The sequence below is a fragment of the Pan troglodytes genome, chromosome 21 (assembly GCF_028858775.2).
Source record: "Pan troglodytes isolate AG18354 chromosome 21, NHGRI_mPanTro3-v2.0_pri, whole genome shotgun sequence".
Taxonomy (NCBI): domain Eukaryota; kingdom Metazoa; phylum Chordata; class Mammalia; order Primates; family Hominidae; genus Pan; species Pan troglodytes.
This window is the reverse complement of record NC_072419.2, coordinates 28,047,543-28,068,175: the sequence shown is the minus strand read 5'-3', so window position 1 is coordinate 28,068,175 and position 20,633 is coordinate 28,047,543. Positions and strand designations below refer to the sequence as shown.

The 20,633-nt window shown below is 57.7% G+C and overlaps 1 protein-coding gene across 1 annotated transcript; it reads left to right on the top strand.

The window, feature by feature from the left end:
• The first annotated feature begins 1,542 nt into the window (after positions 1-1,542).
• NKX2-2 (NK2 homeobox 2) lies at positions 1,543-12,886 on the top strand. Its single transcript, XM_525279.4, has 3 exons — positions 1,543-1,631; positions 10,088-10,791; positions 11,717-12,886. Exons 2-3 carry the CDS (start codon positions 10,533-10,535, stop codon positions 12,277-12,279), a joined length of 822 nt encoding a protein of 273 aa, XP_525279.2. The 5' UTR covers positions 1,543-1,631; positions 10,088-10,532; the 3' UTR covers positions 12,280-12,886.
• The last annotated feature ends 7,747 nt before the right edge of the window (positions 12,887-20,633 follow it).

Sequence of the window (20,633 nt, the reverse complement as noted above, 5' to 3'; positions counted from 1 at the left end):
AACACAGACCTGGGGTAACTGGTAATAGTAAAGTCAAATGCTTATGTTTTTCCCTGCAGTAGGGCAACATTTTTCATCTCTTATTTTCCTTGGCCAGACGGAAGATGCCATTCAGGGAACCCCAGGTGTTTTGAAGATGAAAAGGAAGGTAGGGGGCCTGACTCAGTGCTTATTAACCACAGAGAGAATTTGGTTCACTTCAAGAAATAGTAAAATAATGGCAATGGAGAGACAATGACTGTTAATGAATTCATGTGAGTAAAGTGCGAGGTGACCAGTTTGGGGACCTGCAGTCCTAAGGCCGCCTTCTGAAGAAGGAAAGCAAAACGATTGTTTTCTATTACAGCAGAGTATTTACTTCCCTTTCCTGCAGCACCCAGGGCCACCGGATTCCATATTCCGAGGCCAGGGCTGCCTCTCCCAGTGCTCCGGCTGCCCCTCAATTTAAATAAGGCAGGTGACATGCGACACTGGAGTCGACCACCGCCCGAGGCAAGAATAATTTCAGGTGCTCCCTCAGCCAGGTGAACTGCTCCACTTCCCAAAATCCTTCCCTCAGGGCTCAGGAGACCCCACCCTCAAATCCCGCCCACCCACAGAGTTGGGCATCTCCAGCACACTACCCTTGCTGTGTCAGATCTAGGTCCCATGAAACGTATCAACTGCCTGGAAAATAAAACAGCCTCCCAGGGGCCCGTAATAAAAGGAAGCCAAGAGCAGGGGAAAGAGGAAAGCTACGGAAATAAACCCCAGAGACTGCCTTTAATCCTGGACAGGTGGCATTTTGGCACAAGCGCACTGAAATCACTTTCCTCCTGGGCTGCAGGGGTGAATCCCTTTCCCAGGAAGACCGACACCCCTCAACCTGGAGAGGAGATCGTGCTGGGGGAGGAGCCTGGAGCCGGGGCGAGAGGTCTGTGACCTCCCGCGAAGTCGTGCTATCGGCCTTGGATCCGCGTATCTAGTGTAAACGCGGTTTCACACATAAATAACGTGCCACATCTGGCCCTTTGGTTTTATGGCGTCTTAGCGACCGAGCAATTTATAGATGGCGACCTTGTTAACCAGCAGTCCGGGCTCGCCAGGAGCTGCGGAGTCCAAGGCACTGCTGGGGACGGAGGAGGGGCGAGGGTCAGGAGAAACCTGGGGTCCCAGATCTCCAGCTCAGAGGGGCGCGGGAGGGAGGGAATCTACCCGCGCGTTTGGGGGCAGGGGGCCGAGGAGGGGTGGAAGCCCCCTCCCCGCAAAGCCTACCATGTGGCAGCTGAAAGAGCCATCGAAGCCCAAGTGTGTTTGCGCTCATACCCAATTTATTACCGCTGAACATATGGCCAATATTTTGACTCACGTCAGTCCGGCAAGGAAAACAAACAGAGCGCGCGCGGCGCGGGGGAGCTGCCCCCTCCGCTGGGGCTGCGCGGTGGCCGCGGGGCCGGAGCTAGGAGGGTGGGGCCGCTGGGCCGGGAGCCTGGAGCCAGGAGCCCGGAGCCGGGAGGGGGAGCGCTCGCCGGCCGCGTCGAGCCGCCGCCCGACCGCCCGCGACTCCGCAGCCGCCCGCGACTCGGGATAAAGAGCGGCCGGGACCTGCGCGCTCGCCCAGCCGAGGCTCCAGCGGCGCAGCCGCGCTCCAGGTGAGCCTCCAGCTCGCACGCGTTTCCGGTGAACGCGGGATGGGGATGGCGCGGGGCACCCGGCGGAGCCCGGGAGCCGCAGCGGAGCCCGGCGGTGGCGATGGAGGAAGCCCGGCGTCGCCCTCGCTGCCAGGCGCTGACTGTCTGGTCCTCCTGCCACAGCCGCCCGGCGCGGGAACGCGCTCCGGGCACGGTCACCGCGGCCTGCCAGCAGAGAGGGGTCTCGGGGCACCGTCGTCGCCGCCGAGCGGCGCCGGAGCTCGGGTTCACGGCGGACCCCGGTTATGAGCCCCTCGCTCTCCCGGGTCCTGACTCGGCTCGGTCCCCAAGCCGCGTAGTCCGGACGCAGCAGGTGGGCAAGTGCGGGGCCTCCGAAGTTCTCCCCGACTTTGCGGATCACGGCAGGAGTGGCGAGCACTCGAGGACCGGCAGGGCCCCTCTGTCGCGCCTGCAGTCAGGAAAAGTTTTACCTGCCGCCGAGGCCAGGTGATCCCGCCGCTGCGCACTTTCCGGTGCGGTCAGGGAAAGCGGGACTGTCCCAGGGGCTGGGAAGGTGCGGGGCTGGGAGGCGGAGGAGGACGGAGGGGCGCGGCACCCGCGGCGGTCCCCGCCTGCGGTCCCCTGAGCCCCGCCTGGTAGGGCGCGCGGTGGGGGAAGGGCGCAGAGCGAGGGGGGTCCGGGTAGGTGGAGTACTAGATAAAGACGCGCCTTGAAATGCGGCGGGGCTGTCGCCGCAGCTCCGGGAGTAGGAGGCGGAGCGGGCGCGCGGAGCGCCTGGCTAGCTCCCTCCCGATTGCCCGGGGCCGGTTGCGCCTCGGCTGGCGGGGCCGCGGTGAGGAAGGGGCGGCCGCTGCACCCACCTCCACCGGGTAAGTCGCCCCCTGTGCGTCGCGGGGAGCTCGGGATCGGGGATTGAAACAGAGGCAGAAGTCCCGAAGGTAATTTGGAGATGGCGCCCAGTGGAGACAGGGGCTTCTCCTCAGACGGAACTGGGACGTGAGGGGACGGTGGTGATGAGCACGAGGGCAAGTGGTGGGAGTCGCAGACAGGAGGAGCAGGGGCTGAGGGCCCGCGCAGTGGACTGAGGTCTCTGGAGAGGCGACTGAAGACTGGAGTTTGGGAGGCGAGTGTCGCCTGGGCCGCGCCCGGCGCCGGACAGTTCTCGTTTGTGTCAGTAGAGATCGCCAGAGGATCAGAAATGAACCTCGGTGGGGTCCTTGTCTCCGAGGGGCGCCCCCTCCGCCCCAACCTCCTCCCACAACACACACGCACACACTACCAGGAGGCCCTTTGGAGCTCCTCTGGCGCCTTCTCGACTTTAGTGGCTCTTGGGGGTGGAAAGGGGACGTTGCGTCTAGGGGAAGGTTGTGAACCTCTGGGGCTCACATTGGAGAGAGAGAGACAGAGCCCTAGGAACCCCCTCTCTGTGTCCAAGGGCCCAAGGGTGCATTCCCTGTCCTTCCCGGACCCAGCCCTTAGGTCGAGCTAAGAGCGTGCCTTCTCCGCGCCACCGACAACTACTTTTCACATCAGCCTGCCCGACCCAGCTTTAAGTGCTGAATGCAACCCGTTAGGAGAGCCGCTTGTTTTCCAAAGTCTTGTTGTAATGATTTTGTCACGTGTTAAGAAGTAAATTCAGATAAGAGAGTGCTTTCAGCGCGTGTTTCCTGGAGAAACCCAGATCTCCCGTATTGAAATCGCCCTCATCCGGGGAAGGTCGGGCTTGGCTGAAAGAACGTTCCTGAAGGCAACACTGACGATGCGTAATCTCATTGTAACATATTTAGTCATTAGAGCAGCGCGAACGAATAAAGCCAAGGAGTTCGCCCAGGGGGACGTGGCGTTTGGTTCCCCAATAAACCGGTGATAATGGATTGGCTGGGACAGGCTCGTTTGGCCCGAGGGAGGCTTAAAGCTAGGTTTTTAAAGAAAATATTGGAGAGAGGCCGGTTCCATTTTGTAGCGTGCCCGGAGCCACAGTTCGTGTTCAATTTAACATCCATGAAAGTTAAACGGCTTTCCTCGCCTTTTATTTTATTGGATGCATTTTTAAAGATCTCATTAAAGTGCATTTATCAAAGTCCTAACATATGCCCGCAGGGTCTTATGCCCACACAATGAGGCTGATTAATAGAAAGACAAATACTAATTTCTATTACTATTTACATCCTTGGGAGATATTAGCCCCTTTTGTGGTGGGAGGGAGGCAGATAATTGGGAAAGTGTTGTATATTTTGCCTTGAAAAAGAATAGGGAGAAGGGAGCTCACCTAGATGCCTTCCTCCTGCACCCACAGTTAATCGTAGGGGGACTCCAGGCTCTAGGTCCCAGGATCAGTTCTCTCCGTGGCATCAATGGGATTCCCGCCACTCTGTAGGAACGGGGTGGGGATTTTCCCCCAGACACAGAATCTGAACTCAGTCTCTGGGCCTGGAGAACTTATCTACCCAACTCCTTCTTAGTTGACTTGGGAGGATTGTCCATCTGGGAGGCATCCACTCATTCTTCCCTTCCTGGGGCAATTTAAAGAGTTAATATAATATGGACCAAAGGAAAAAAAAAAAAACTCACCTTAGGCTTGAACCCAAAGCAGGCTGAGATTTCCTTTCTTTTCACACTAATGCCCACTTTCTCGTCCACCTGTCCAATGGCTGTGAGTCTCTCCTGCCAGAGATCTGCCGGGCACGGTCTGGCCTCTCCAAAGTTGCAGACTCACACAGCTTTAGGCCTCCCCAACCCAGAGACTCCACTCTGCCACCCCACAGACAGAAGGGATTTCCTATGACCCTGTTTCCTTCTCTGGGGGCAGAAGGTGAGGGCAATTGGAGCTGGGATTGTTTTTCATTTTCTGGTTAGCAAAGGTCCCAGCACGGGGTAGTACTCCTGGGGTACATTCCCCTATTTCTTTCATCCAGGACGTGAGAGCTGACACCTCTGCTTCCTGCAGCCCCTGCTCCCGCATTGGAAGGCGAAGCCAAAGTGGGGCTGTTTTGGAGATGCCATCCTTAAGGTGAACGTCTTTATCGCTACACTCAGGGACCAGATTGGGTGACATTTTCCTTCCCCATTGATTTCAAGTGCATGCCACGCTCTGAGTCTCCAACCCAAGATAAAATAAACCTTCCCCCTCCGACAAAACCTTTGTGTCCGCGCCGTTAATCCTTGCTGGAGCAGGAAGGTGCAACGCGCTTTGTTTCCGGAGTGAATGAAGACAAACGCTTGCACCTTGGCGCTAACCAGACAATAAACTAATCCACTTGAAGGTTGTTATCTGAGATGGGATGTGCGAGGGCCTGAGAGCTCAGCCACATACTGTACCAGGAAAGGAGTTTCTTTTCAACCCTTTTTCATTCCAAAAAAAAGACGAAGAAATGAAATGAAGTCAAACAAATTAGTGTTTCCAAATAAAGGGAAAAGACCTTGTGTGTTTAATGATTGGAAGCGCTTTTGTGGGTGGGGAGTGTGAGGTGTGCCGCCTAGGGCTGCTGAAGCTTTGGGCTCCTCAAGGTCGCCCCCTCTTTAGAGCAGGCCCCAAGACCCCACCCCTACCCCCGAAGACTTTTTCTGCCCTTTACTCCCCTGGAGGACAGGGGGCAGGTACCTGCACTGCAAGCTTTCACCACCGGCTTGAACGGGGAAGGATGCGAGCGCCGTCTCCAAAGAGGTGCCCAGAACAGAGATGGGGGAAGGGTCGGATGCCGTCCACGGAGCCCACTTCTTCCACAGGCACAAGAAAGGCTCCCCTCCGTAGGGTGTGCCGAGGCCTCGCCTGCTTTCCTGTATCTTCCTTTCTTGCCTGGTTTGCTGTTGTTTAGAGCGCACCCCCACAACAGGGGGCGTAAAGCTGAGGCGTGGGAGGGCAGAAGCCGGGAAAGCAGGGTGCCTCTGGGCGGCCCCCGTGCCCTGGAGCGCAGAAAAGGCGCTCGTGTTTGAGCTACCTGGGAAAGTAAACAGGTAAACACTGGGCCGACTTAGAGGGCCACTTGTCCTGGAGTGGGGCCACTTAGCCTGTGTACATTCGCCTCCCCTCCTGGGCCTCCGGCGATTGTTCAGCCTCCCCGCGCCCGCTCCAGCCGCCTGAACCCGAACTCAATTCGTTGCGGAACCCAGAGCAGCAGAGAGAGCGGGGCTCTCCTCTAGCTTCCAGGGGCACAGGTTCTCTTCCTCCCCTCTCCTGCCTTTCCCCCGGGCGTAGGACTCCCAATGCGTCCGTTCTCAACCTAGGAAGAATGAATAGAGCTAGAGATGTGTACGGAACCTGGAGCCCCAATGCTGATAATAAAGATCGAGTTGGGGGGTCCAGCTGTTCAGGTTACCCCAGCAGGGGTGCGCGGTGTTCCGGACGCTAAGGAGACACCAAGCAAATCTCCTCCGGCCCGGGGCACGCTGGGTTCAGAACTTCCAGCACCCACCTCAACTTCCTCCCCAAGCATGCAGCAGAACGAGGCATCTTGCAGAGTGCCTACGAGGTCTCCAGACCACGGCAGCTGAGCCCAAAGCTCAAACCCAAACTTGACGGAACGGAGGACATTGAACTCGCTTGGGTGCAAGATGGTACCTGGAAAGAATTTACTAAAGAATGCCGAGTGGGGGAGACCAGGAGCTGAAACTGGTGCAGGCAGACGCTGACAGGGTGGGAGTGGTGGGCCCTTACTGAAGAACCCTCCGGAGGGGGAAGGGAGTGGGACAGGGCCTCTCAGCCTGCGGGTGTGCGGGATCGCGGAGAACCAAAGCTCCTGGGCTCTAGAAGGCCTAGCTGTGGTACTCTCGGGGAGGCCTCTTGGGGAGTCCTCAGGATGCAATCACCTGTTTAATTGGGACAGAAAAGGTGCGTTTGGCGCCTGGCCCCTAGGCTCTTTGGGCGCAAGCCGGGCCCAAGAAATTGAGGAGACACTGGACTGTGCTCTGGGCACCGGACTTGCCCTGGCCGCCAGCTGGGCCTGCGCAGGCCTCCCGGCGTCCACAGGCCGCTCCTGGGGGACTTGCATTTTATGATCTTCCACTAACAAGCCCAGTTTCTCCCCTTCAATTACGGACCTCCCAGCGGTCTCCCAGCGCCTTTTCAATTGCAAATGTTAACGCTCTGGAAACGGACGCGGGAACCACACGGACGAGAAGTGATGGGGAAATGAGTCTCGAGGTCCCGGGAGAGGCTGAGTGCTGTGGACCCGGCAGCACCGATCGCGGAGGAGGCAAGGCCGAAGCTCTCTCCAATTCTCTCCCTCCCTGCCCAGCTGCCCCTAGGCCAGGGGAAATAAAAACTGGAAGACTCGCTGGGGTGAAAGTGTAGGAGGGGCCGGAGTCCAGGAGGCGTCCTGCGAGGGCAGGGGAAGTGGGCGCCTCAGGTGCTCCGACAAGAGGACACCGCAAGCTGAGACCCAGAAGGATTCGGCTGGTCATTGAGGCTAAGGGGCAGGCGCAAAGGCAAACCCCACCTTTGAGAACTGGGCTGAGGGCCTCCTTCTCTAGGCGCCTATGGCAGCACTCCCTCCCCGTGATTAATTCCAGGAGCCAGGATTCCCCTAGGAAAGCAATCCTCTCTCAGGTGCTCTGCGGACCTTGCAGGCTCCCACGGGTGAGGGGAGGGGACTTGATCAATAGCAGCGGTGCTGATTTAGATCCTGGGAAGAAAGGGTCACTATGCTGGGGAAGGGGGAGAGAAGTTGGGAACTACATGGAACTTCAGCGAGGTGGTTCCCAGCTGAAGAAATGAACACGCTTTGGGAGGCCTCTGCGGGCACTCCCCCACCTAAGAGGGCTCTGGGGATATGCGAGAAACGACACTTGCTGCCAAAGACCCCTTTGCCACCTGACCCAAGAATTTGCCTGGCCCAACCAGGTCCTATTCTGGGTCCCCAACCTAGTGGCTGCCCTGGACCCCAAGAGAGCCTCCACCCCCTTAGGACTGAGGAATAAGAGGAGGAACAAAAGGAGGGTCTTTGCTGCAACGCTTGGGTTGAGGAACTTTTTTTCTCTCCAGTTATTTATTTAGCAGCTGAGTAACAATAGCAGTGGCAGGCCCACTCCCGCCCCTGGATCCAAACTCGACGCTTCCCCGACTCCTGGAGAACCCACTTCCCTCCTCCGACGGGGCAGAGCGACGAGCTCCCACGTGAAAGGGCGGAGGAGGGGGGGCGCTGAGAAAGACAGAGACGGAAAGCGAGCAAAAAAAAAAAAAAAAAGCACGAAAAGTAACGGGTTCGAGGAAGACGATTCAAACAAGTTTCTAATTCTTCCAGGGGAAAAAAGGGGGGAAGGAGGGGGAGAAAGGAGAAAAGAAAAAGTAGGAGGAGAAAGAGGAATCGGGGAGCGTCGACATGAAGGGGTTTCCTTAATATTGTGGACGGATTCAGAAATGAATGAAGAGATAGTCCATTGAAAAGGGTTGAATGCCATGACAACTAGGAACAACCTTAGATTTATTCCAAACAGTTAGGACACATTGAAAGAGAGCGTCAATCATGTATTATTTCGCCACTGAAATAAATGCAAAAACCGAGCCGGGACAAAGGCTTCCAACGGGAGCGGGACATTTGTCTACATTTCGCTCATTGTCCGCAGCTTAGCAATCGGTTTGTATTTGTGTTTGCCCGGGTCCGACCACCCAGGACGCGCCGACGAGGGGCTCGCTCTAACCTGGGCCATTGTCACCCACGTCACATACTGGGGGCGAGGCAGCTAGGGCTGCAGAAAGCCGCCGAGCGGCTCGGGGAGAGGTGCCCTCACCCGGCGCTGGCAACCCGGGGGCAGCTGGGGCGCGGCGGCGGCCGCTGCAGCTGCGCGCGAGGAGGACCTGGTGCCCGCGCGCTCAGCTTGGCCCGCGCGGAGGAGCCCAGGTTGTGAGAAAACTAGACCTGGACCCCGCAGGGGTGGCCTTCTGTGCCCCTCCCTGCCCCCAGACAAAGCTCCTTCCTGACACTCCTCTGGGGCGAACGAGCATCAGGTAGCCAATCTACCCCCCTGCGCCCCTCCAAAGAAGTTTTAACTAGAAGAAGGGGTGGTAAATGCGGCGTGGTCTTTTCCAACCCCAGCGCCGAGGAGGAAGTGCAAGTCCCGGGAAAGTTCAGTTCCCAGAGCCGAGAGTGGTTGGAAACTTCACACTAACCTGACTTAACCTGGAAACGTGGAGCGCGTACTCCGAACGCGCCCAAGGCGTCCAAAAAGAGACCATACTAAAGAACTCGCGTGGGAGAAGAAAATTGGGGAGAAAACGGGGCATCGTCGGGCCACCCAGCGACCCCCCTCCCCCGCAGCTTTCTGGGTCTTCACCCAGGCTGGAGACACAACCCCCATCCCCACCCCCGCAATCCCGCCCCGCCGCCTTCCCGCTGCTCCACCTCTAGCCGGAGGCTGGAGAGGGAGGGGGCCGGAGAGGGAGGGATAATAGAGGGCAGGAAAGAGCAGGGCCGTCTGCCCTTTCCTCCACCCGGGGAAAGAGGCCCGCAGAGCCCAGAGGCAGCAGGGCCAGGGTCCGACCCCAGCCGAAGTTGGAGCTCCTCACTCTTACCCCGCCCTCCCCGGGACCGCCCGCAAAGCAGAAAGTGAACTGCGCGTCCTCCTTGGCCGCAGAGAGGTGGAGGCGGGGGGTTGGGGGTGGGAGGTGGGGGGAGGCGGAGTGAAGGAAATAAATGAGTCTTTAGCAAATAAAGGGCGGCTGGAAGGGGGCGGGTCGCTTGGTGGTGGCTCTGGCCGGCCCGGAGCGGAGCTCTCTCCTGGGTTTCGGGCTCTCTCGCGGTTAACTGGAATCAATTACTTGCCTTGTCATTTCTAGCACTCATCCTTAAGCCTCAACCAAAATATTGACCTAGGAGGCTTACAGAAGTTGGGCTCTTGCCATTTGAACCGGATCTTGTTTAGGGAACCACCAGCGATGGAAAGGAGAGATTTCCGCAGCTCGGCCTTCGCCCCCTCCCCCTTTTCCAAAGGCGCCACAAATCGCCAATTTTCCGGCTTGCCTGGGGTGGGCGCGCGGGGGCGGGGAGGTAGGAACCGGTGAATGTTAAAGAGGATTTTTTTCCCTCCTCCTGGTTTCTGTTTTGTTTTCTCTCCTCCTCCTCCCCACCCCCATCTTTTTTAAGATGCAATTTGTTAAAACGGCCCTTTCAAGTGTGTGGACTCGCGAGCGACGCGGTGGCCCTTTGTATGTAAATACTGGGTTTAAAAAAAAAAAGGCTCGCCCCGTCTTTGCAATTAATTGACACGTTACACCTCTCATCTTGCTCTAGAGGGCCGTTGGCTGGGAGCGCGGAGCTCCCCAAAACCCACAATTTCACATCTGCAAATACTGTCTTCATCCACTTGACTCCCAAGACCCGCCCACACGTGGCCAACCTTTGCGTTTTTAATGTCTCTTCCCCCTTTTTTCCACCCTTCTCCCGCTCCCTCTCTCGCTCCCCCTCCCTCCCTCTTTCTTTCCCTCCCTCCCTCTCTTTCTCCCCCTCTCCCCCCCTCCCCAGGTTCGTGAGTGGAGCCCAGCCTTATATGGACTGATCGCTCGGGCAATGGCCCATTTTTTCCTCGCCACCAGCCGCCACCGCGCGCCGAGCGGCCGCCGGAGCCCGAGCTGACGCCGCCTTGGCACCCCTCCTGGAGTTAGAAACTAAGGCCGGGGCCCGCGGCGCTGGGCGCGCAGGCCGCCCAGCTTCCTGCGTCCATTTCCGCGTGCTTTCAAAGAAGACAGAGAGAGGCACTGGGTTGGGCTTCATTTTTTTCCTCCCCATCCCCAGTTTCTTTCTCTTTTTAAAAATAATAATTATCCCAATAATTAAAGCCAATTCCCCCCTCCCCTCCCCCAGTCCCTCCCCCCAACTCCCCCCTCCCCCGCCCGCCGGGGCAGGGGAGCGCCACGAATTGACCAAGTGAAGCTACAACTTTGCGACATAAATTTTGGGGTCTCGAACCATGTCGCTGACCAACACAAAGACGGGGTTTTCGGTCAAGGACATCTTAGACCTGCCGGACACCAACGATGAGGAGGGCTCTGTGGCCGAAGGTCCGGAGGAAGAGAACGAGGGGCCCGAGCCAGCCAAGAGGGCCGGGCCGCTGGGGCAGGGCGCCCTGGACGCGGTGCAGAGCCTGCCCCTGAAGAACCCCTTCTACGACAGCAGCGACAACCCGTACACGCGCTGGCTGGCCAGCACCGAGGGCCTTCAGTATTCCCGTAAGTAGCAAAACTTGGCTGCCGAGGCCGTGGTCCCCTCCATTCCTGCAGCCGCAGCCCGGGTTGGACGCTGGGAGTGAAAGGGGAAGGGGCCATGTAAGCCCGGACCCCCTCACTCGGATCCGTAGAAAGATTTTTAACACTTGTATAGGATGTCCTCTGCCCTCCTCTTCAAGCCCCCTTAGTTCCGGGAAAGAACTTGGTCTCCAAAATTTGTTTCAATGCGAGAAATTAAGGAGAAAGAGGGAGAAGGGCTATACCTCCCAGGGTCTGGTATATGATGTCAGCCCGGACTGATGGCTCCAGCCGCAGCCCCCGGACTCCGGCCGCTGGGAGGGACTGGCCTGGCGCCCTGGAGGTAGTCAGCGAGCCTCGTCCGGGTACGGGTGGAGGGTGGGGAGGCTTCGGGTGGCCCGGGTATAAATAGCTCACCCTGCCCCCTGCGCGATCATAGAGGACGCTTTGTGCAGTGCAGGGGGTGTCTAGAAGGCCCGAAAGCAGAAACGAAAGCCCCCAAAAACCTGCCTTAAATGGCCGAGCCGATCAATGCTGGGATTGTGGGGTATTTCTTTTAAAAATCTGCCCACGTCTCGCCGGAGAGGAAACCGCTTAAGGGCGCCGGAGCCCTTAACCCGCGATGATCTTCAGTGCCACTCCCCCCCCAAAATTCTCACCCACACTATGTGAGCCCCTTGAAACGCGAGCCCCTAGCCCCCACTCCTACGGATTTCCCTCTTTACCCTGGGAGGCCCCGACGTCTTCGTCAGGCGTAGAGGAAGGCAGGGGTCATGGCAAAGGCAGCGGGGCTGGGCTGCCAGGCGCGGAGGTCCAGGGTCGCACGGAGGATCCAGGGTGCTCCGAGTCTGGTGCAGGCTGCGCGCGGCCTCCAGACGCCTGACGCGCTTCTCTCTCCCCCTCCCCCCAGTGCACGGTCTGGCTGCCGGCGCGCCCCCTCAGGACTCAAGCTCCAAGTCCCCGGAGCCCTCGGCCGACGAGTCACCGGACAATGACAAGGAGACCCCGGGCGGCGGGGGGGACGCCGGCAAGAAGCGAAAGCGGCGAGTGCTTTTCTCCAAGGCGCAGACCTACGAGCTGGAGCGGCGCTTTCGGCAGCAGCGGTACCTGTCGGCGCCCGAGCGCGAACACCTGGCCAGCCTCATCCGCCTCACGCCCACGCAGGTCAAGATCTGGTTCCAGAACCACCGCTACAAGATGAAGCGCGCCCGGGCCGAGAAAGGTATGGAGGTGACGCCCCTGCCCTCGCCGCGCCGGGTGGCCGTGCCCGTCTTGGTCAGGGACGGCAAACCATGTCACGCGCTCAAAGCCCAGGACCTGGCAGCCGCCACCTTCCAGGCGGGCATTCCCTTTTCTGCCTACAGCGCGCAGTCGCTGCAGCACATGCAGTACAACGCCCAGTACAGCTCGGCCAGCACCCCCCAGTACCCGACAGCACACCCCCTGGTCCAGGCCCAGCAGTGGACTTGGTGAGCGCCGCCCCAACGAGACTCGCGGCCCCAGGCCCAGGCCCCACCCCGGCGGCGGTGGCGGCGAGGAGGCCTCGGTCCTTATGGTGGTTATTATTATTATTATAATTATTATTATGGAGTCGAGTTGACTCTCGGCTCCACTAGGGAGGCGCCGGGAGGTTGCCTGCGTCTCCTTGGAGTGGCAGATTCCACCCACCCAGCTCTGCCCATGCCTCTCCTTCTGAACCTTTGGAGGGGGCTGAACTCTACGCCGTGTTTACAGAATGTTTGCGCAGCTTCGCTTCTTTGCCTCTCCCCGGGGGGACCAAACCGTCCCAGCGTTAATGTCGTCACTTGAAAACGAGAAAAAGACCGACCCCCCCACCCCTGCTTTCGTGCATTTTGTAAAATATGTTTGTGTGAGTAGCGATATTGTCAGCCGTCTTCTAAAGCAAGTGGAGAACACTTTAAAAATATAGAGAATTTCTTCCTTTTTTTAAAAAAAATAAGAAAATGCTAAATATTTATGGCCATGTAAACGTTCTGACAACTGGTGGCAGATTTCGCTTTTCGTTGTAAATATCGGTGGTGATTGTTGCCAAAATGACCTTCAGGACCGGCCTGTTTCCCGTCTGGGTCCACCTCCTTTCTTTGTGGTTTGTTTGGGTTTGGTTTTTTTGTTTGTTTGTTTGTTTGTTTGTTTTTTGCGTTTTCCCCTGCTTTCTTCCTTTCTCTTTTTATTTTATTGTGCAAACATTTCTCAAATATGGAAAAGAAAACCCTGTAGGCAGGGAGCCCTCTGCCCTGTCCTCCGGGCCTTCAGCCCCGAACTTGGAGCTCAGCTATTCGGCGCGGTTCCCCAACAGCGCCGGGCGCAGAAAGCTTTCGATTTTTTAAATAAGAATTTTAATAAAAATCCTGTGTTTAAAAAAGAAAAAAAGAAAAAATCCCTGCCCTCCCGTTTGTCCTACTGCGCCGGGCCGGAGGCCTGGGCCTGGGAGCCGGGCCCGGCCGCCCGCGGGGCTCCCACAGGCGGTTCCTCTCGGGCGGGGAGGCCGGGGGTACCGGGGCCCTGGGGCGGGCGGGGCTCCCGGTGCAGGCCCCTCCGACCACAGGCTGCACCCCGCGCCTAGGATTGGGGCGGGGAGGGGAACGCTCGGCCTCCGGCCTGCGAGCGGTCGGCCGGAAGCCCAGGGTCGCCCACCCTCCCCGGCCTCTCCCCTGGTCTCCCGCGCTGTCTGAACCCCGGGCGGCGGCGTCCGGCTACGGGAGGAAAAGTGACTTCGGGAGCCGCAAAGGCGAGGAGAGCAAACCCCCCTCTCTGGCCCAAATCTGTGAGTGGCTCCTTCAGCCTGAGAAGCTGTTGAAGCCACTACACTCGATGACTTTCACTTTGTTGCATTTGACTTACCTCACGCTAAGAAAGTGGGTGGGTGGGGGTCTGGGGTTAAGACTGGCTGCCTTCTCCCCACTCCCCACTCCTTTTCAAAATCTGCGGGCTGGTGCTGACCTAGGAGACCGCTAAGGCTGGGGGTGGGAACGGTCAGGGCGCGCGAGGCTTTGGCTTAGGGGGCTTGGGGGAAGTACGCGGGGTTCTGGGCTCGGGGGAGGGCGGGGATACTGCAGCCCTCCCTAGGATCTTTGGCCCCAGGAAGCCAGGGAGCGAGAATCTTTGGCAATCCCAGCAAACCATGCCTCTCCCTTCCCTTCCGCTCCCATCCTTTCCGGGCTTCCAGGCCTCTCTCCGGGGACTGGATCCCGGGCCTCCTTCCCTCCAGCGTTCGGCGGTCCGAACCAGGGTGTGCGGTCCCCCCAGGTCAGCCCTTGAGCGTGGAACTGGGTGAATTGCTAGGAAGTAGAGGTTTAGGGGTGGGGTGAGCTCCCCGGATGGGAAGTGGGCACACAGCCCCGGGCACGCCCGGGAAGGGCGCATCCATCTTTCCGGCGGGGAACGGATTCCGTCCCACCCTTGTTGCTGGAGGAAGATCTCCTTGGCGGATGCTGGCGCACACTTGGCCACGCGGGGGAGCGTCTTAGGAAGCCTGGCGGACTGGAGGATGAGCCTTTCTCCTCTATCTCGCGGGTTTCTAAAAATACTTGGGACTCTAGCTCAGAGCCCAGCGGGTGCTGCGAGACGCTGAGGGACTGAACGTCGGTGCATTTGGAAATTGTATCTCTGTTCTCTCCGAAGCTGCACCATCAAGGCTGGGGGGTGGGGTGGCAGTGAGGAGGCCGGGCAAAAGGAGCGGTCCCAGCTGACTTTCTCGCTCCCTCTAGTTGATGATCAGGTTTAATTCAATATCTAAAGCAAACATGATTATCCGTGCGACCAAATCTGTGCGTCGATAGCACTCTGCGCAGCAGCCCAGGGACGCGATGACACTTTATTCCCGCGTTCCACACCGCCCCTGGATAACTGAGGGCTCGGAAGTCTTTCTAATACCCCAGTAAAGGTCCTTTCCCATCTCCGGGCTCATCCTCAGGGAAAGGGCAGTTTTTCTAAATGCTAAAATGTCTCCCTTTGTTCTCCACACTAGCTTGGCAATGTTTGGGGGCTTATGTCTTACTGTTTTTAAAGGCCAACGAATTTCTCCCAAATAGTTTGTTGTGCAATAATTGAACGCCCAACCTGCCCTGGTACTAACCACTCAACATCCACTTGCAACTTCCCCTAATCCCAAAATCCTCTTGGGAGGAAAGGTGAGGGTTTCAAGTCTCTTGGAGCGGAGCTGTCAGAAGGCCTGAGGCCATTTTGACTCTTCCAGGCCCCAGGGCTTCCAGGGTGAGAATGATCACAAGAGACCCTCAGGTTTCCAGAGAGGAAGGGGGAAGCGTGGAAGGTCCTCACCCTGGCAGGCTTCCACCACTTGCTCATTGAGGACAAATTTGGAGCGGTGGCCAGGACCGCGGGCCTGCAATCTGGGTGTGCGCTCCTGCGGCCGGCCGGGAGCCCGGGAGATGGACCCGGCGCCCGCCTCTCTCTGTCCTCGGGTCCCCATGGAGTCAATAAAAGCGCCTGCGGAGCCCTGTGTGGCCCTAACCCCAGCGCCCTGGGAGCGCACCCGGCGCGGGGTCCGCTTCAGCAGTCTATCTTCGCCCAATCTACAGCGGGCGGTACAAAACCGCACAATGGGAAAGCTGGGAGCCGGAGATGTTAGAGGCGTGCATATTAAAAAGGGACAGAGAAAGGATCGCGGGGACAGAGAGAGGGGAAGAAGGAGAAGGGGCCCGCCCCCCACCCCCCGCCCCACCCCGCACCATTCAGCGCGCTTATCGCGGGCAGTGAATCCCGGAGTCAGGCAGAAGTCTCCTTGGGGTTTTGTTGGGCTTGTCACTGGGTCCCTTTGTCATCCACGGGCTCCATGCTGGATTCCATATGGCCAGCTGGGCCGAGGGAGCGCGAGGAGGGACCCGCACAAAACCTAAATTGTGTCCGGCTTTCAAACCCTGTATTGTTGTCTGTGAAAGGAAGACGCATTAAAAATTCGTGCTATATCTATTGGGGAGGAGGCTGGAGGAGGGGAGAAAAAGCCACCCCTGTCTTTGATGGCTTCGGAGGGCGCTTGCCCCGCCTAGGCCCCGTGACACTGAAAGCTGGATCTCTCTCATTCTGTCTCTCTCTCTCTCAAAATCTCTCTTTTTCTCTCTTCTCATAATCTCGCTCTCATAATCTCTTTCTCTACTTTCATAATCTCTTTTTCTCATAATCTCTCTCCCTTCCTCACTTCTCTCCTTCCTCTCTTCTGTCTCCTTGACTCTAACGCTGGGATGGGAGTCGGCGAACCTGCGCCTTCAGGGTTTGGCTCACTTGTGCGCACTTTGCTCACTGCTGTGTGTGTATCAGGAAACTAACTTCTGCCTGGGAGCTCTGCACCATCGGACCGTCCTGGGGCTCAGGAGGCAACTCAGGGTACCCAGGGCCTGGGTGATGCTCGGTCCCCTACGGGCTTAGCGCTCCTGGGTAGATGAAAATCCACCCCCTGATTTCGCAACCGACCGGCCCCGAAGCGCCTGCGCGCGGAGCCGCCTTTCCACTCACCGCGAGAAAGGTTCTGAGAGGCCAAGGGTGCCGCTCAGTCCCGGGCCCAGCTAGACTTGGGCTGCAGCCGGTTCCAAGGCGACTTGCGCCCGGCCGGACCACTTGGTTACCAACCCCTAAGAGCTAAAGACGCGCGCGTTCCTTTGAATTATGCGCGGGGATCCATCCCACTGGCCTCTTGGTGCGATGGGAAACCACTTCAGAAACTTCTTCCAACAGCGTCTCTCCCCATGTTGGAGGAGGGAGATACTTCCTCTTTAATTTTCAATGTCTCCTGTATCGCGTGCTTACAAAATTCAGTACCAGGGAGACACAGCAGGGCTTCCAAGGAATTTGCCCATTTTTTGCCTCCTCTAAGCGGTCCAAATTGGCGCGAGGCAGTCGGAAATAATTTGGGTCATGCCTTCTCCCCTGCAATTGCCAGGTCAAAACTCTCATAAGCAGTCCCCAAATAAACCATATGTACTAAACAAAAATAGTTTATGCTGAGCTCTGTGGAAATAAAAACTGGAACCCAGATATGTTCCCCACAAAGTCATTCGGCCCTTAATGAGCAGAACTGAGCTGGTGGAAATTCCGACTAATGGGAAACTTGGAGGCGCCCCCTTTCCTATTTAGTACAACGGTCATATTTAGTAGAATCAGATAATTTGGTAAGAGTGGAAGCCCCCCTTCCCAACATTCCCCACCTCAGATGGGGAAATAACTTATTTCCTTACCTATTGACTGTTGGGCTTAGTTGAGACCTGGTGTGTATTTCTCGAGCCTTTTCAAGAGCCTGGTCATTGAAAAGCTAATCCAATATTTACCGAGCATAAGGACAGTTCTCAGACGTATTTATTAAGGCCCATCGCTAAGTGATTACTTGGACTGAAGACAAAGGCCAGGGGAGGGGGCGTCTAGGCATACCAGATCCTTCCCGTTTGGGCTCTCCCCACCCAGAACCAGGAAACCGGGAGCGCGCTTGTGCGGTGCTGAAGTTCCCCTCCCGGTGTTAAGTGGCGGGCGGATTAGATACCGTGCTGGGCGGTATTTCAGGAAATATGTACTTGTGGCTTCCTGAGAGGCCAGGCGCAGTGACACTCTAAACCGTGTCGATATATCATCTTTTATCCAGGATCTGCAAATAAACCCCTGATCCCCCCGGCGCATTATAGCCGCCGCTATCTCGCCAAGGAAGCGATCTGAGTTTTATTGCTTTCACCAACGCCCCGAGACACACACACACACACACACACACACACACACTCCTCTCTCGCACTCTGATTTTTAAAGTCTCTATTTTTTCCCTCCCGAGGCATCGTTATTAATAAAGAGGCGAATAGGCCTCAGCGCCGCCATCCGAGCAAGCGGGGAAATGTGGGCCAGCAGCCCAGGCCCTCGCGCGGATCCCGCGTACGCTCCACGCGCCCCCTCGGGCCGGAGAACCGAGCGTGTGCCGCGTGCTGCCGCCGCCAGGAGGCGCCCAAGCCCAGCGTTCCCGAGCGTCTCTGCGCGCGGGTCCGGGCAGAGCCCGGGAGCCGCCGGGAGGCAGCTGCGCATCAGCGGACTCGCGGCCCGGGTCGGAGCCCGGTGAGTGGTGCCAAGAGGTGGCGGCGAGTCGGAACCTTGGGGAGAGCCGCGAGTCAGACGGCGGCGGGTGCCTGGGAGGTGCGAGTCGACCTGTGTTCGGCTGTGGTTTTCCCTCCATGCCTCTTCTCCACGTGCGTACCACCGCCAGTCCCAGCCCCGGTTTCCATCGTGTTTGGGCCAGACCACAGCCGACTGGTCCCGGAGCGCTCTGGCCACTGGGAGGGCCCCGCCAGGCGCCAGGGCGCGCTGTCTCCGCGATCTCAGGGCCCCTGGCGGCGTCGGCCGCGCGGGTGGACGCGGAGAGGGCGGTGCTGCGAGGGCCCGGAGAGTGGGTGCCCGCGTGGGGAGGCGGCCCGGGAGCGCGGGAGCGATGCGGAGGAGGGACCCGGTTTGGTTGCAGGTTTGCGGGGCGGGGGTTCTGGGAAGGAGAGACCCTCGCCTTCCGCCCGCCCTGGATCCGGGTCCCGCCGGACCCCCGGCTCCTGCCGTTCGTCGCCTGGAAGCGGGGCAGGCGCACAGTCCAGACGCCAGGGGGAGACGCCTCGCCGACCCAGACCGTGGGGTCAGGGCCCGGGAGGCAAGAACGCCCCCCACCCAGCAGGGCACCCCAGGCAACCCTCACTCCGTGCTGAGGCCTCGGCTAGGGTGCAAAGGTGTCCGGGAATGGAAGGGACACGAGGGTGTGGATGCCTCGCACTCTACTCACGCCTGGTGCCTTCTGAGAGGCTGGGCGTGGGGCAGAGGGTAGGGGACAAGGGGGTGACATTCCTTAAGGTCCTCCCCCCAACAAAAGCAGGGCCTGCAGTTCCAGCTTGATTCGTTGATTGTTGGGTGGAACCGCCTCACATCAAAGGCATCGTGGCTCCAAACACTGTCCCCTTTACTTTTCTAAGCCCCCGCTTCAAAACCAGCTGTGGGTGGGCCGGTGAGGGCGTCTGCAGTACCCAGGCTTTCCGCGGGGCGGCGCGGTTGGATAAGAAAAGGCTTCCCGGCTGGGGCGCGCAGCGCAGCTCAGACACCTGCGGGATTCGAGATGTCTCCGCGAGGTGTCCTCTACACCAGGGCTGCATTCCCTAAATAATGGAAACTCCCTGCCCTTGCACTTGGTGCCTGGAGTGCGATGAAGAAGCTGAAGGTATCCAGCCCGTCCCTTCTCCCCTCCCTCCTCAGGCTGCCGATGTGACATGCGTGTAACTGTCACCCCACACAGGACGTGGAACACTTCCACCACCCCAAAATGTTCCCTTCTAATGGAATAACGTGTTCTGTCCTAACAAAAGAATAGCTCAATACTTAAAGGTATCAATTCAAAGCTGCAGATGAAAAATCTCATCCGCCCTTTGTTGCTTGTTCTCGCCTGTGGTATTTTTACCTTTCTACATAAAATGATACAAAGAAAGCCCCAGGTCGCTGACCCCAGCCTCTCTCGCACCTGAAGACGATGACCATCACCGCTGCCACGTACTGAGCACCTTCTAGGCCAGGCTCCTTCTCCTCGTCGTCTAATCAGATCATCATAGCCAATCTGTCCTTCTGCAGAGGAGCCTGTTTCAGAGAAGTTAAGCACCCGATCTTATAATCAAGCCAGTGTTCTGACAAGGAAAAGCATTCTGGAAGTGGAGGTGGGATCTACCAGGGCGTCCTCTCCTATTCCAGAAGAGTGGGCAGGGGTGGGGGAGGACAAAGATGCCCTCCCACTCTGCAGAAGGCAGTTGGGTGACTTCTCCACGGGGCAGGGTTCTGCCAGTTCTCCTCTGGCAGCCAGTGCCCAGGTCCCATCCTGGTTGGTGGGGGCTGGGCCAACCCCTTGGCATCCTCGGGGAAGCCTGTATGTACAGCAGCACCTCCACTGGGTGCCAAGTGGCCATCCTGGCCAGCGAGTGTCCCCCGAGAACTGAGGGGGAGTAGGCTGAGGGTGCACCTGAGGGGCACACTCCGGAGCCTGTTCTCACTCCTGGGCCTGGGCCTGGGCCTTCCATGGTTTCGATGACATGAGCAACTCCCCTCTCCGCCCAGGATGATAAAGTGTACCAAAAAAATAGATTTTTCAGTAGCCAATTGATCTTACTGCTTTAATTAAATGATTACTTTTTTGCCTAATGTGGGGAAAAGGTAAAATAAGTTAACTTGTTCTTCTGTGCATAGTGTTGGGCTCCCTAATCTGAGAGATTTGCAACTTTTTGTTTTGTTTTGTTTCATTTTTTTTCTGAGACAGGATCTCGCCCTGACACCCAGGATGTAGTTCATTGATGCTATCATAGCTCATTGCAGCCTTGATCTCCTGGGCTCAAAAGAGCCTCCTGTCTCAGCCTTCCCAAGAGCTGGGACCACAGGCAGGCACCACCGTGCCCAGCTATTTTTTATTTTTGTGTAGAGATGTGGTCTCACTGTGTTTCCAAGGTTGGTCTCAAACTCCTGGCCTCAAGCTGTCCTCCCACCTTGGCCTCCCAAAGCACTGGGATTACAAATGTGAGCCACTGTGTCTAACCACAAGAATTATTAAAAGGAATTTTACTTAAGTATCTACTTCCAGATCTTTCCATGTTTCTTTACTAGCTACAAAATAAAAGAATTACCCCATCAGCCTCTGTAGGGTAAGATGAATTGTGTGGAATGGGTATGAAATGAAGGATAGTTAGATGTAGAAGGTAAAACAAAAGGAATCAGCTTTTTGTGTCTGTGACAGAGGATCTGATACTTGATGGTCTGACCACAAGGCATCGCTCAGAAATCAGCAGTCCTTTTCACCCAGTGAACAGCCAGCT

Excerpts from the sequence above, each read along its gene's own strand:
- NKX2-2 (XM_525279.4), top strand. The coding sequence starts at position 10,533 with ATGTCGCTGACCAACACAAAGACGGGGTTTTCGGTCAAGGACATCTTA. Across the intron at positions 10,792-11,716 it reads CGAGGGCCTTCAGTATTCCC|TGCACGGTCTGGCTGCCGGC; the intron begins GTAAGTAGCAAA and ends CCCTCCCCCCAG.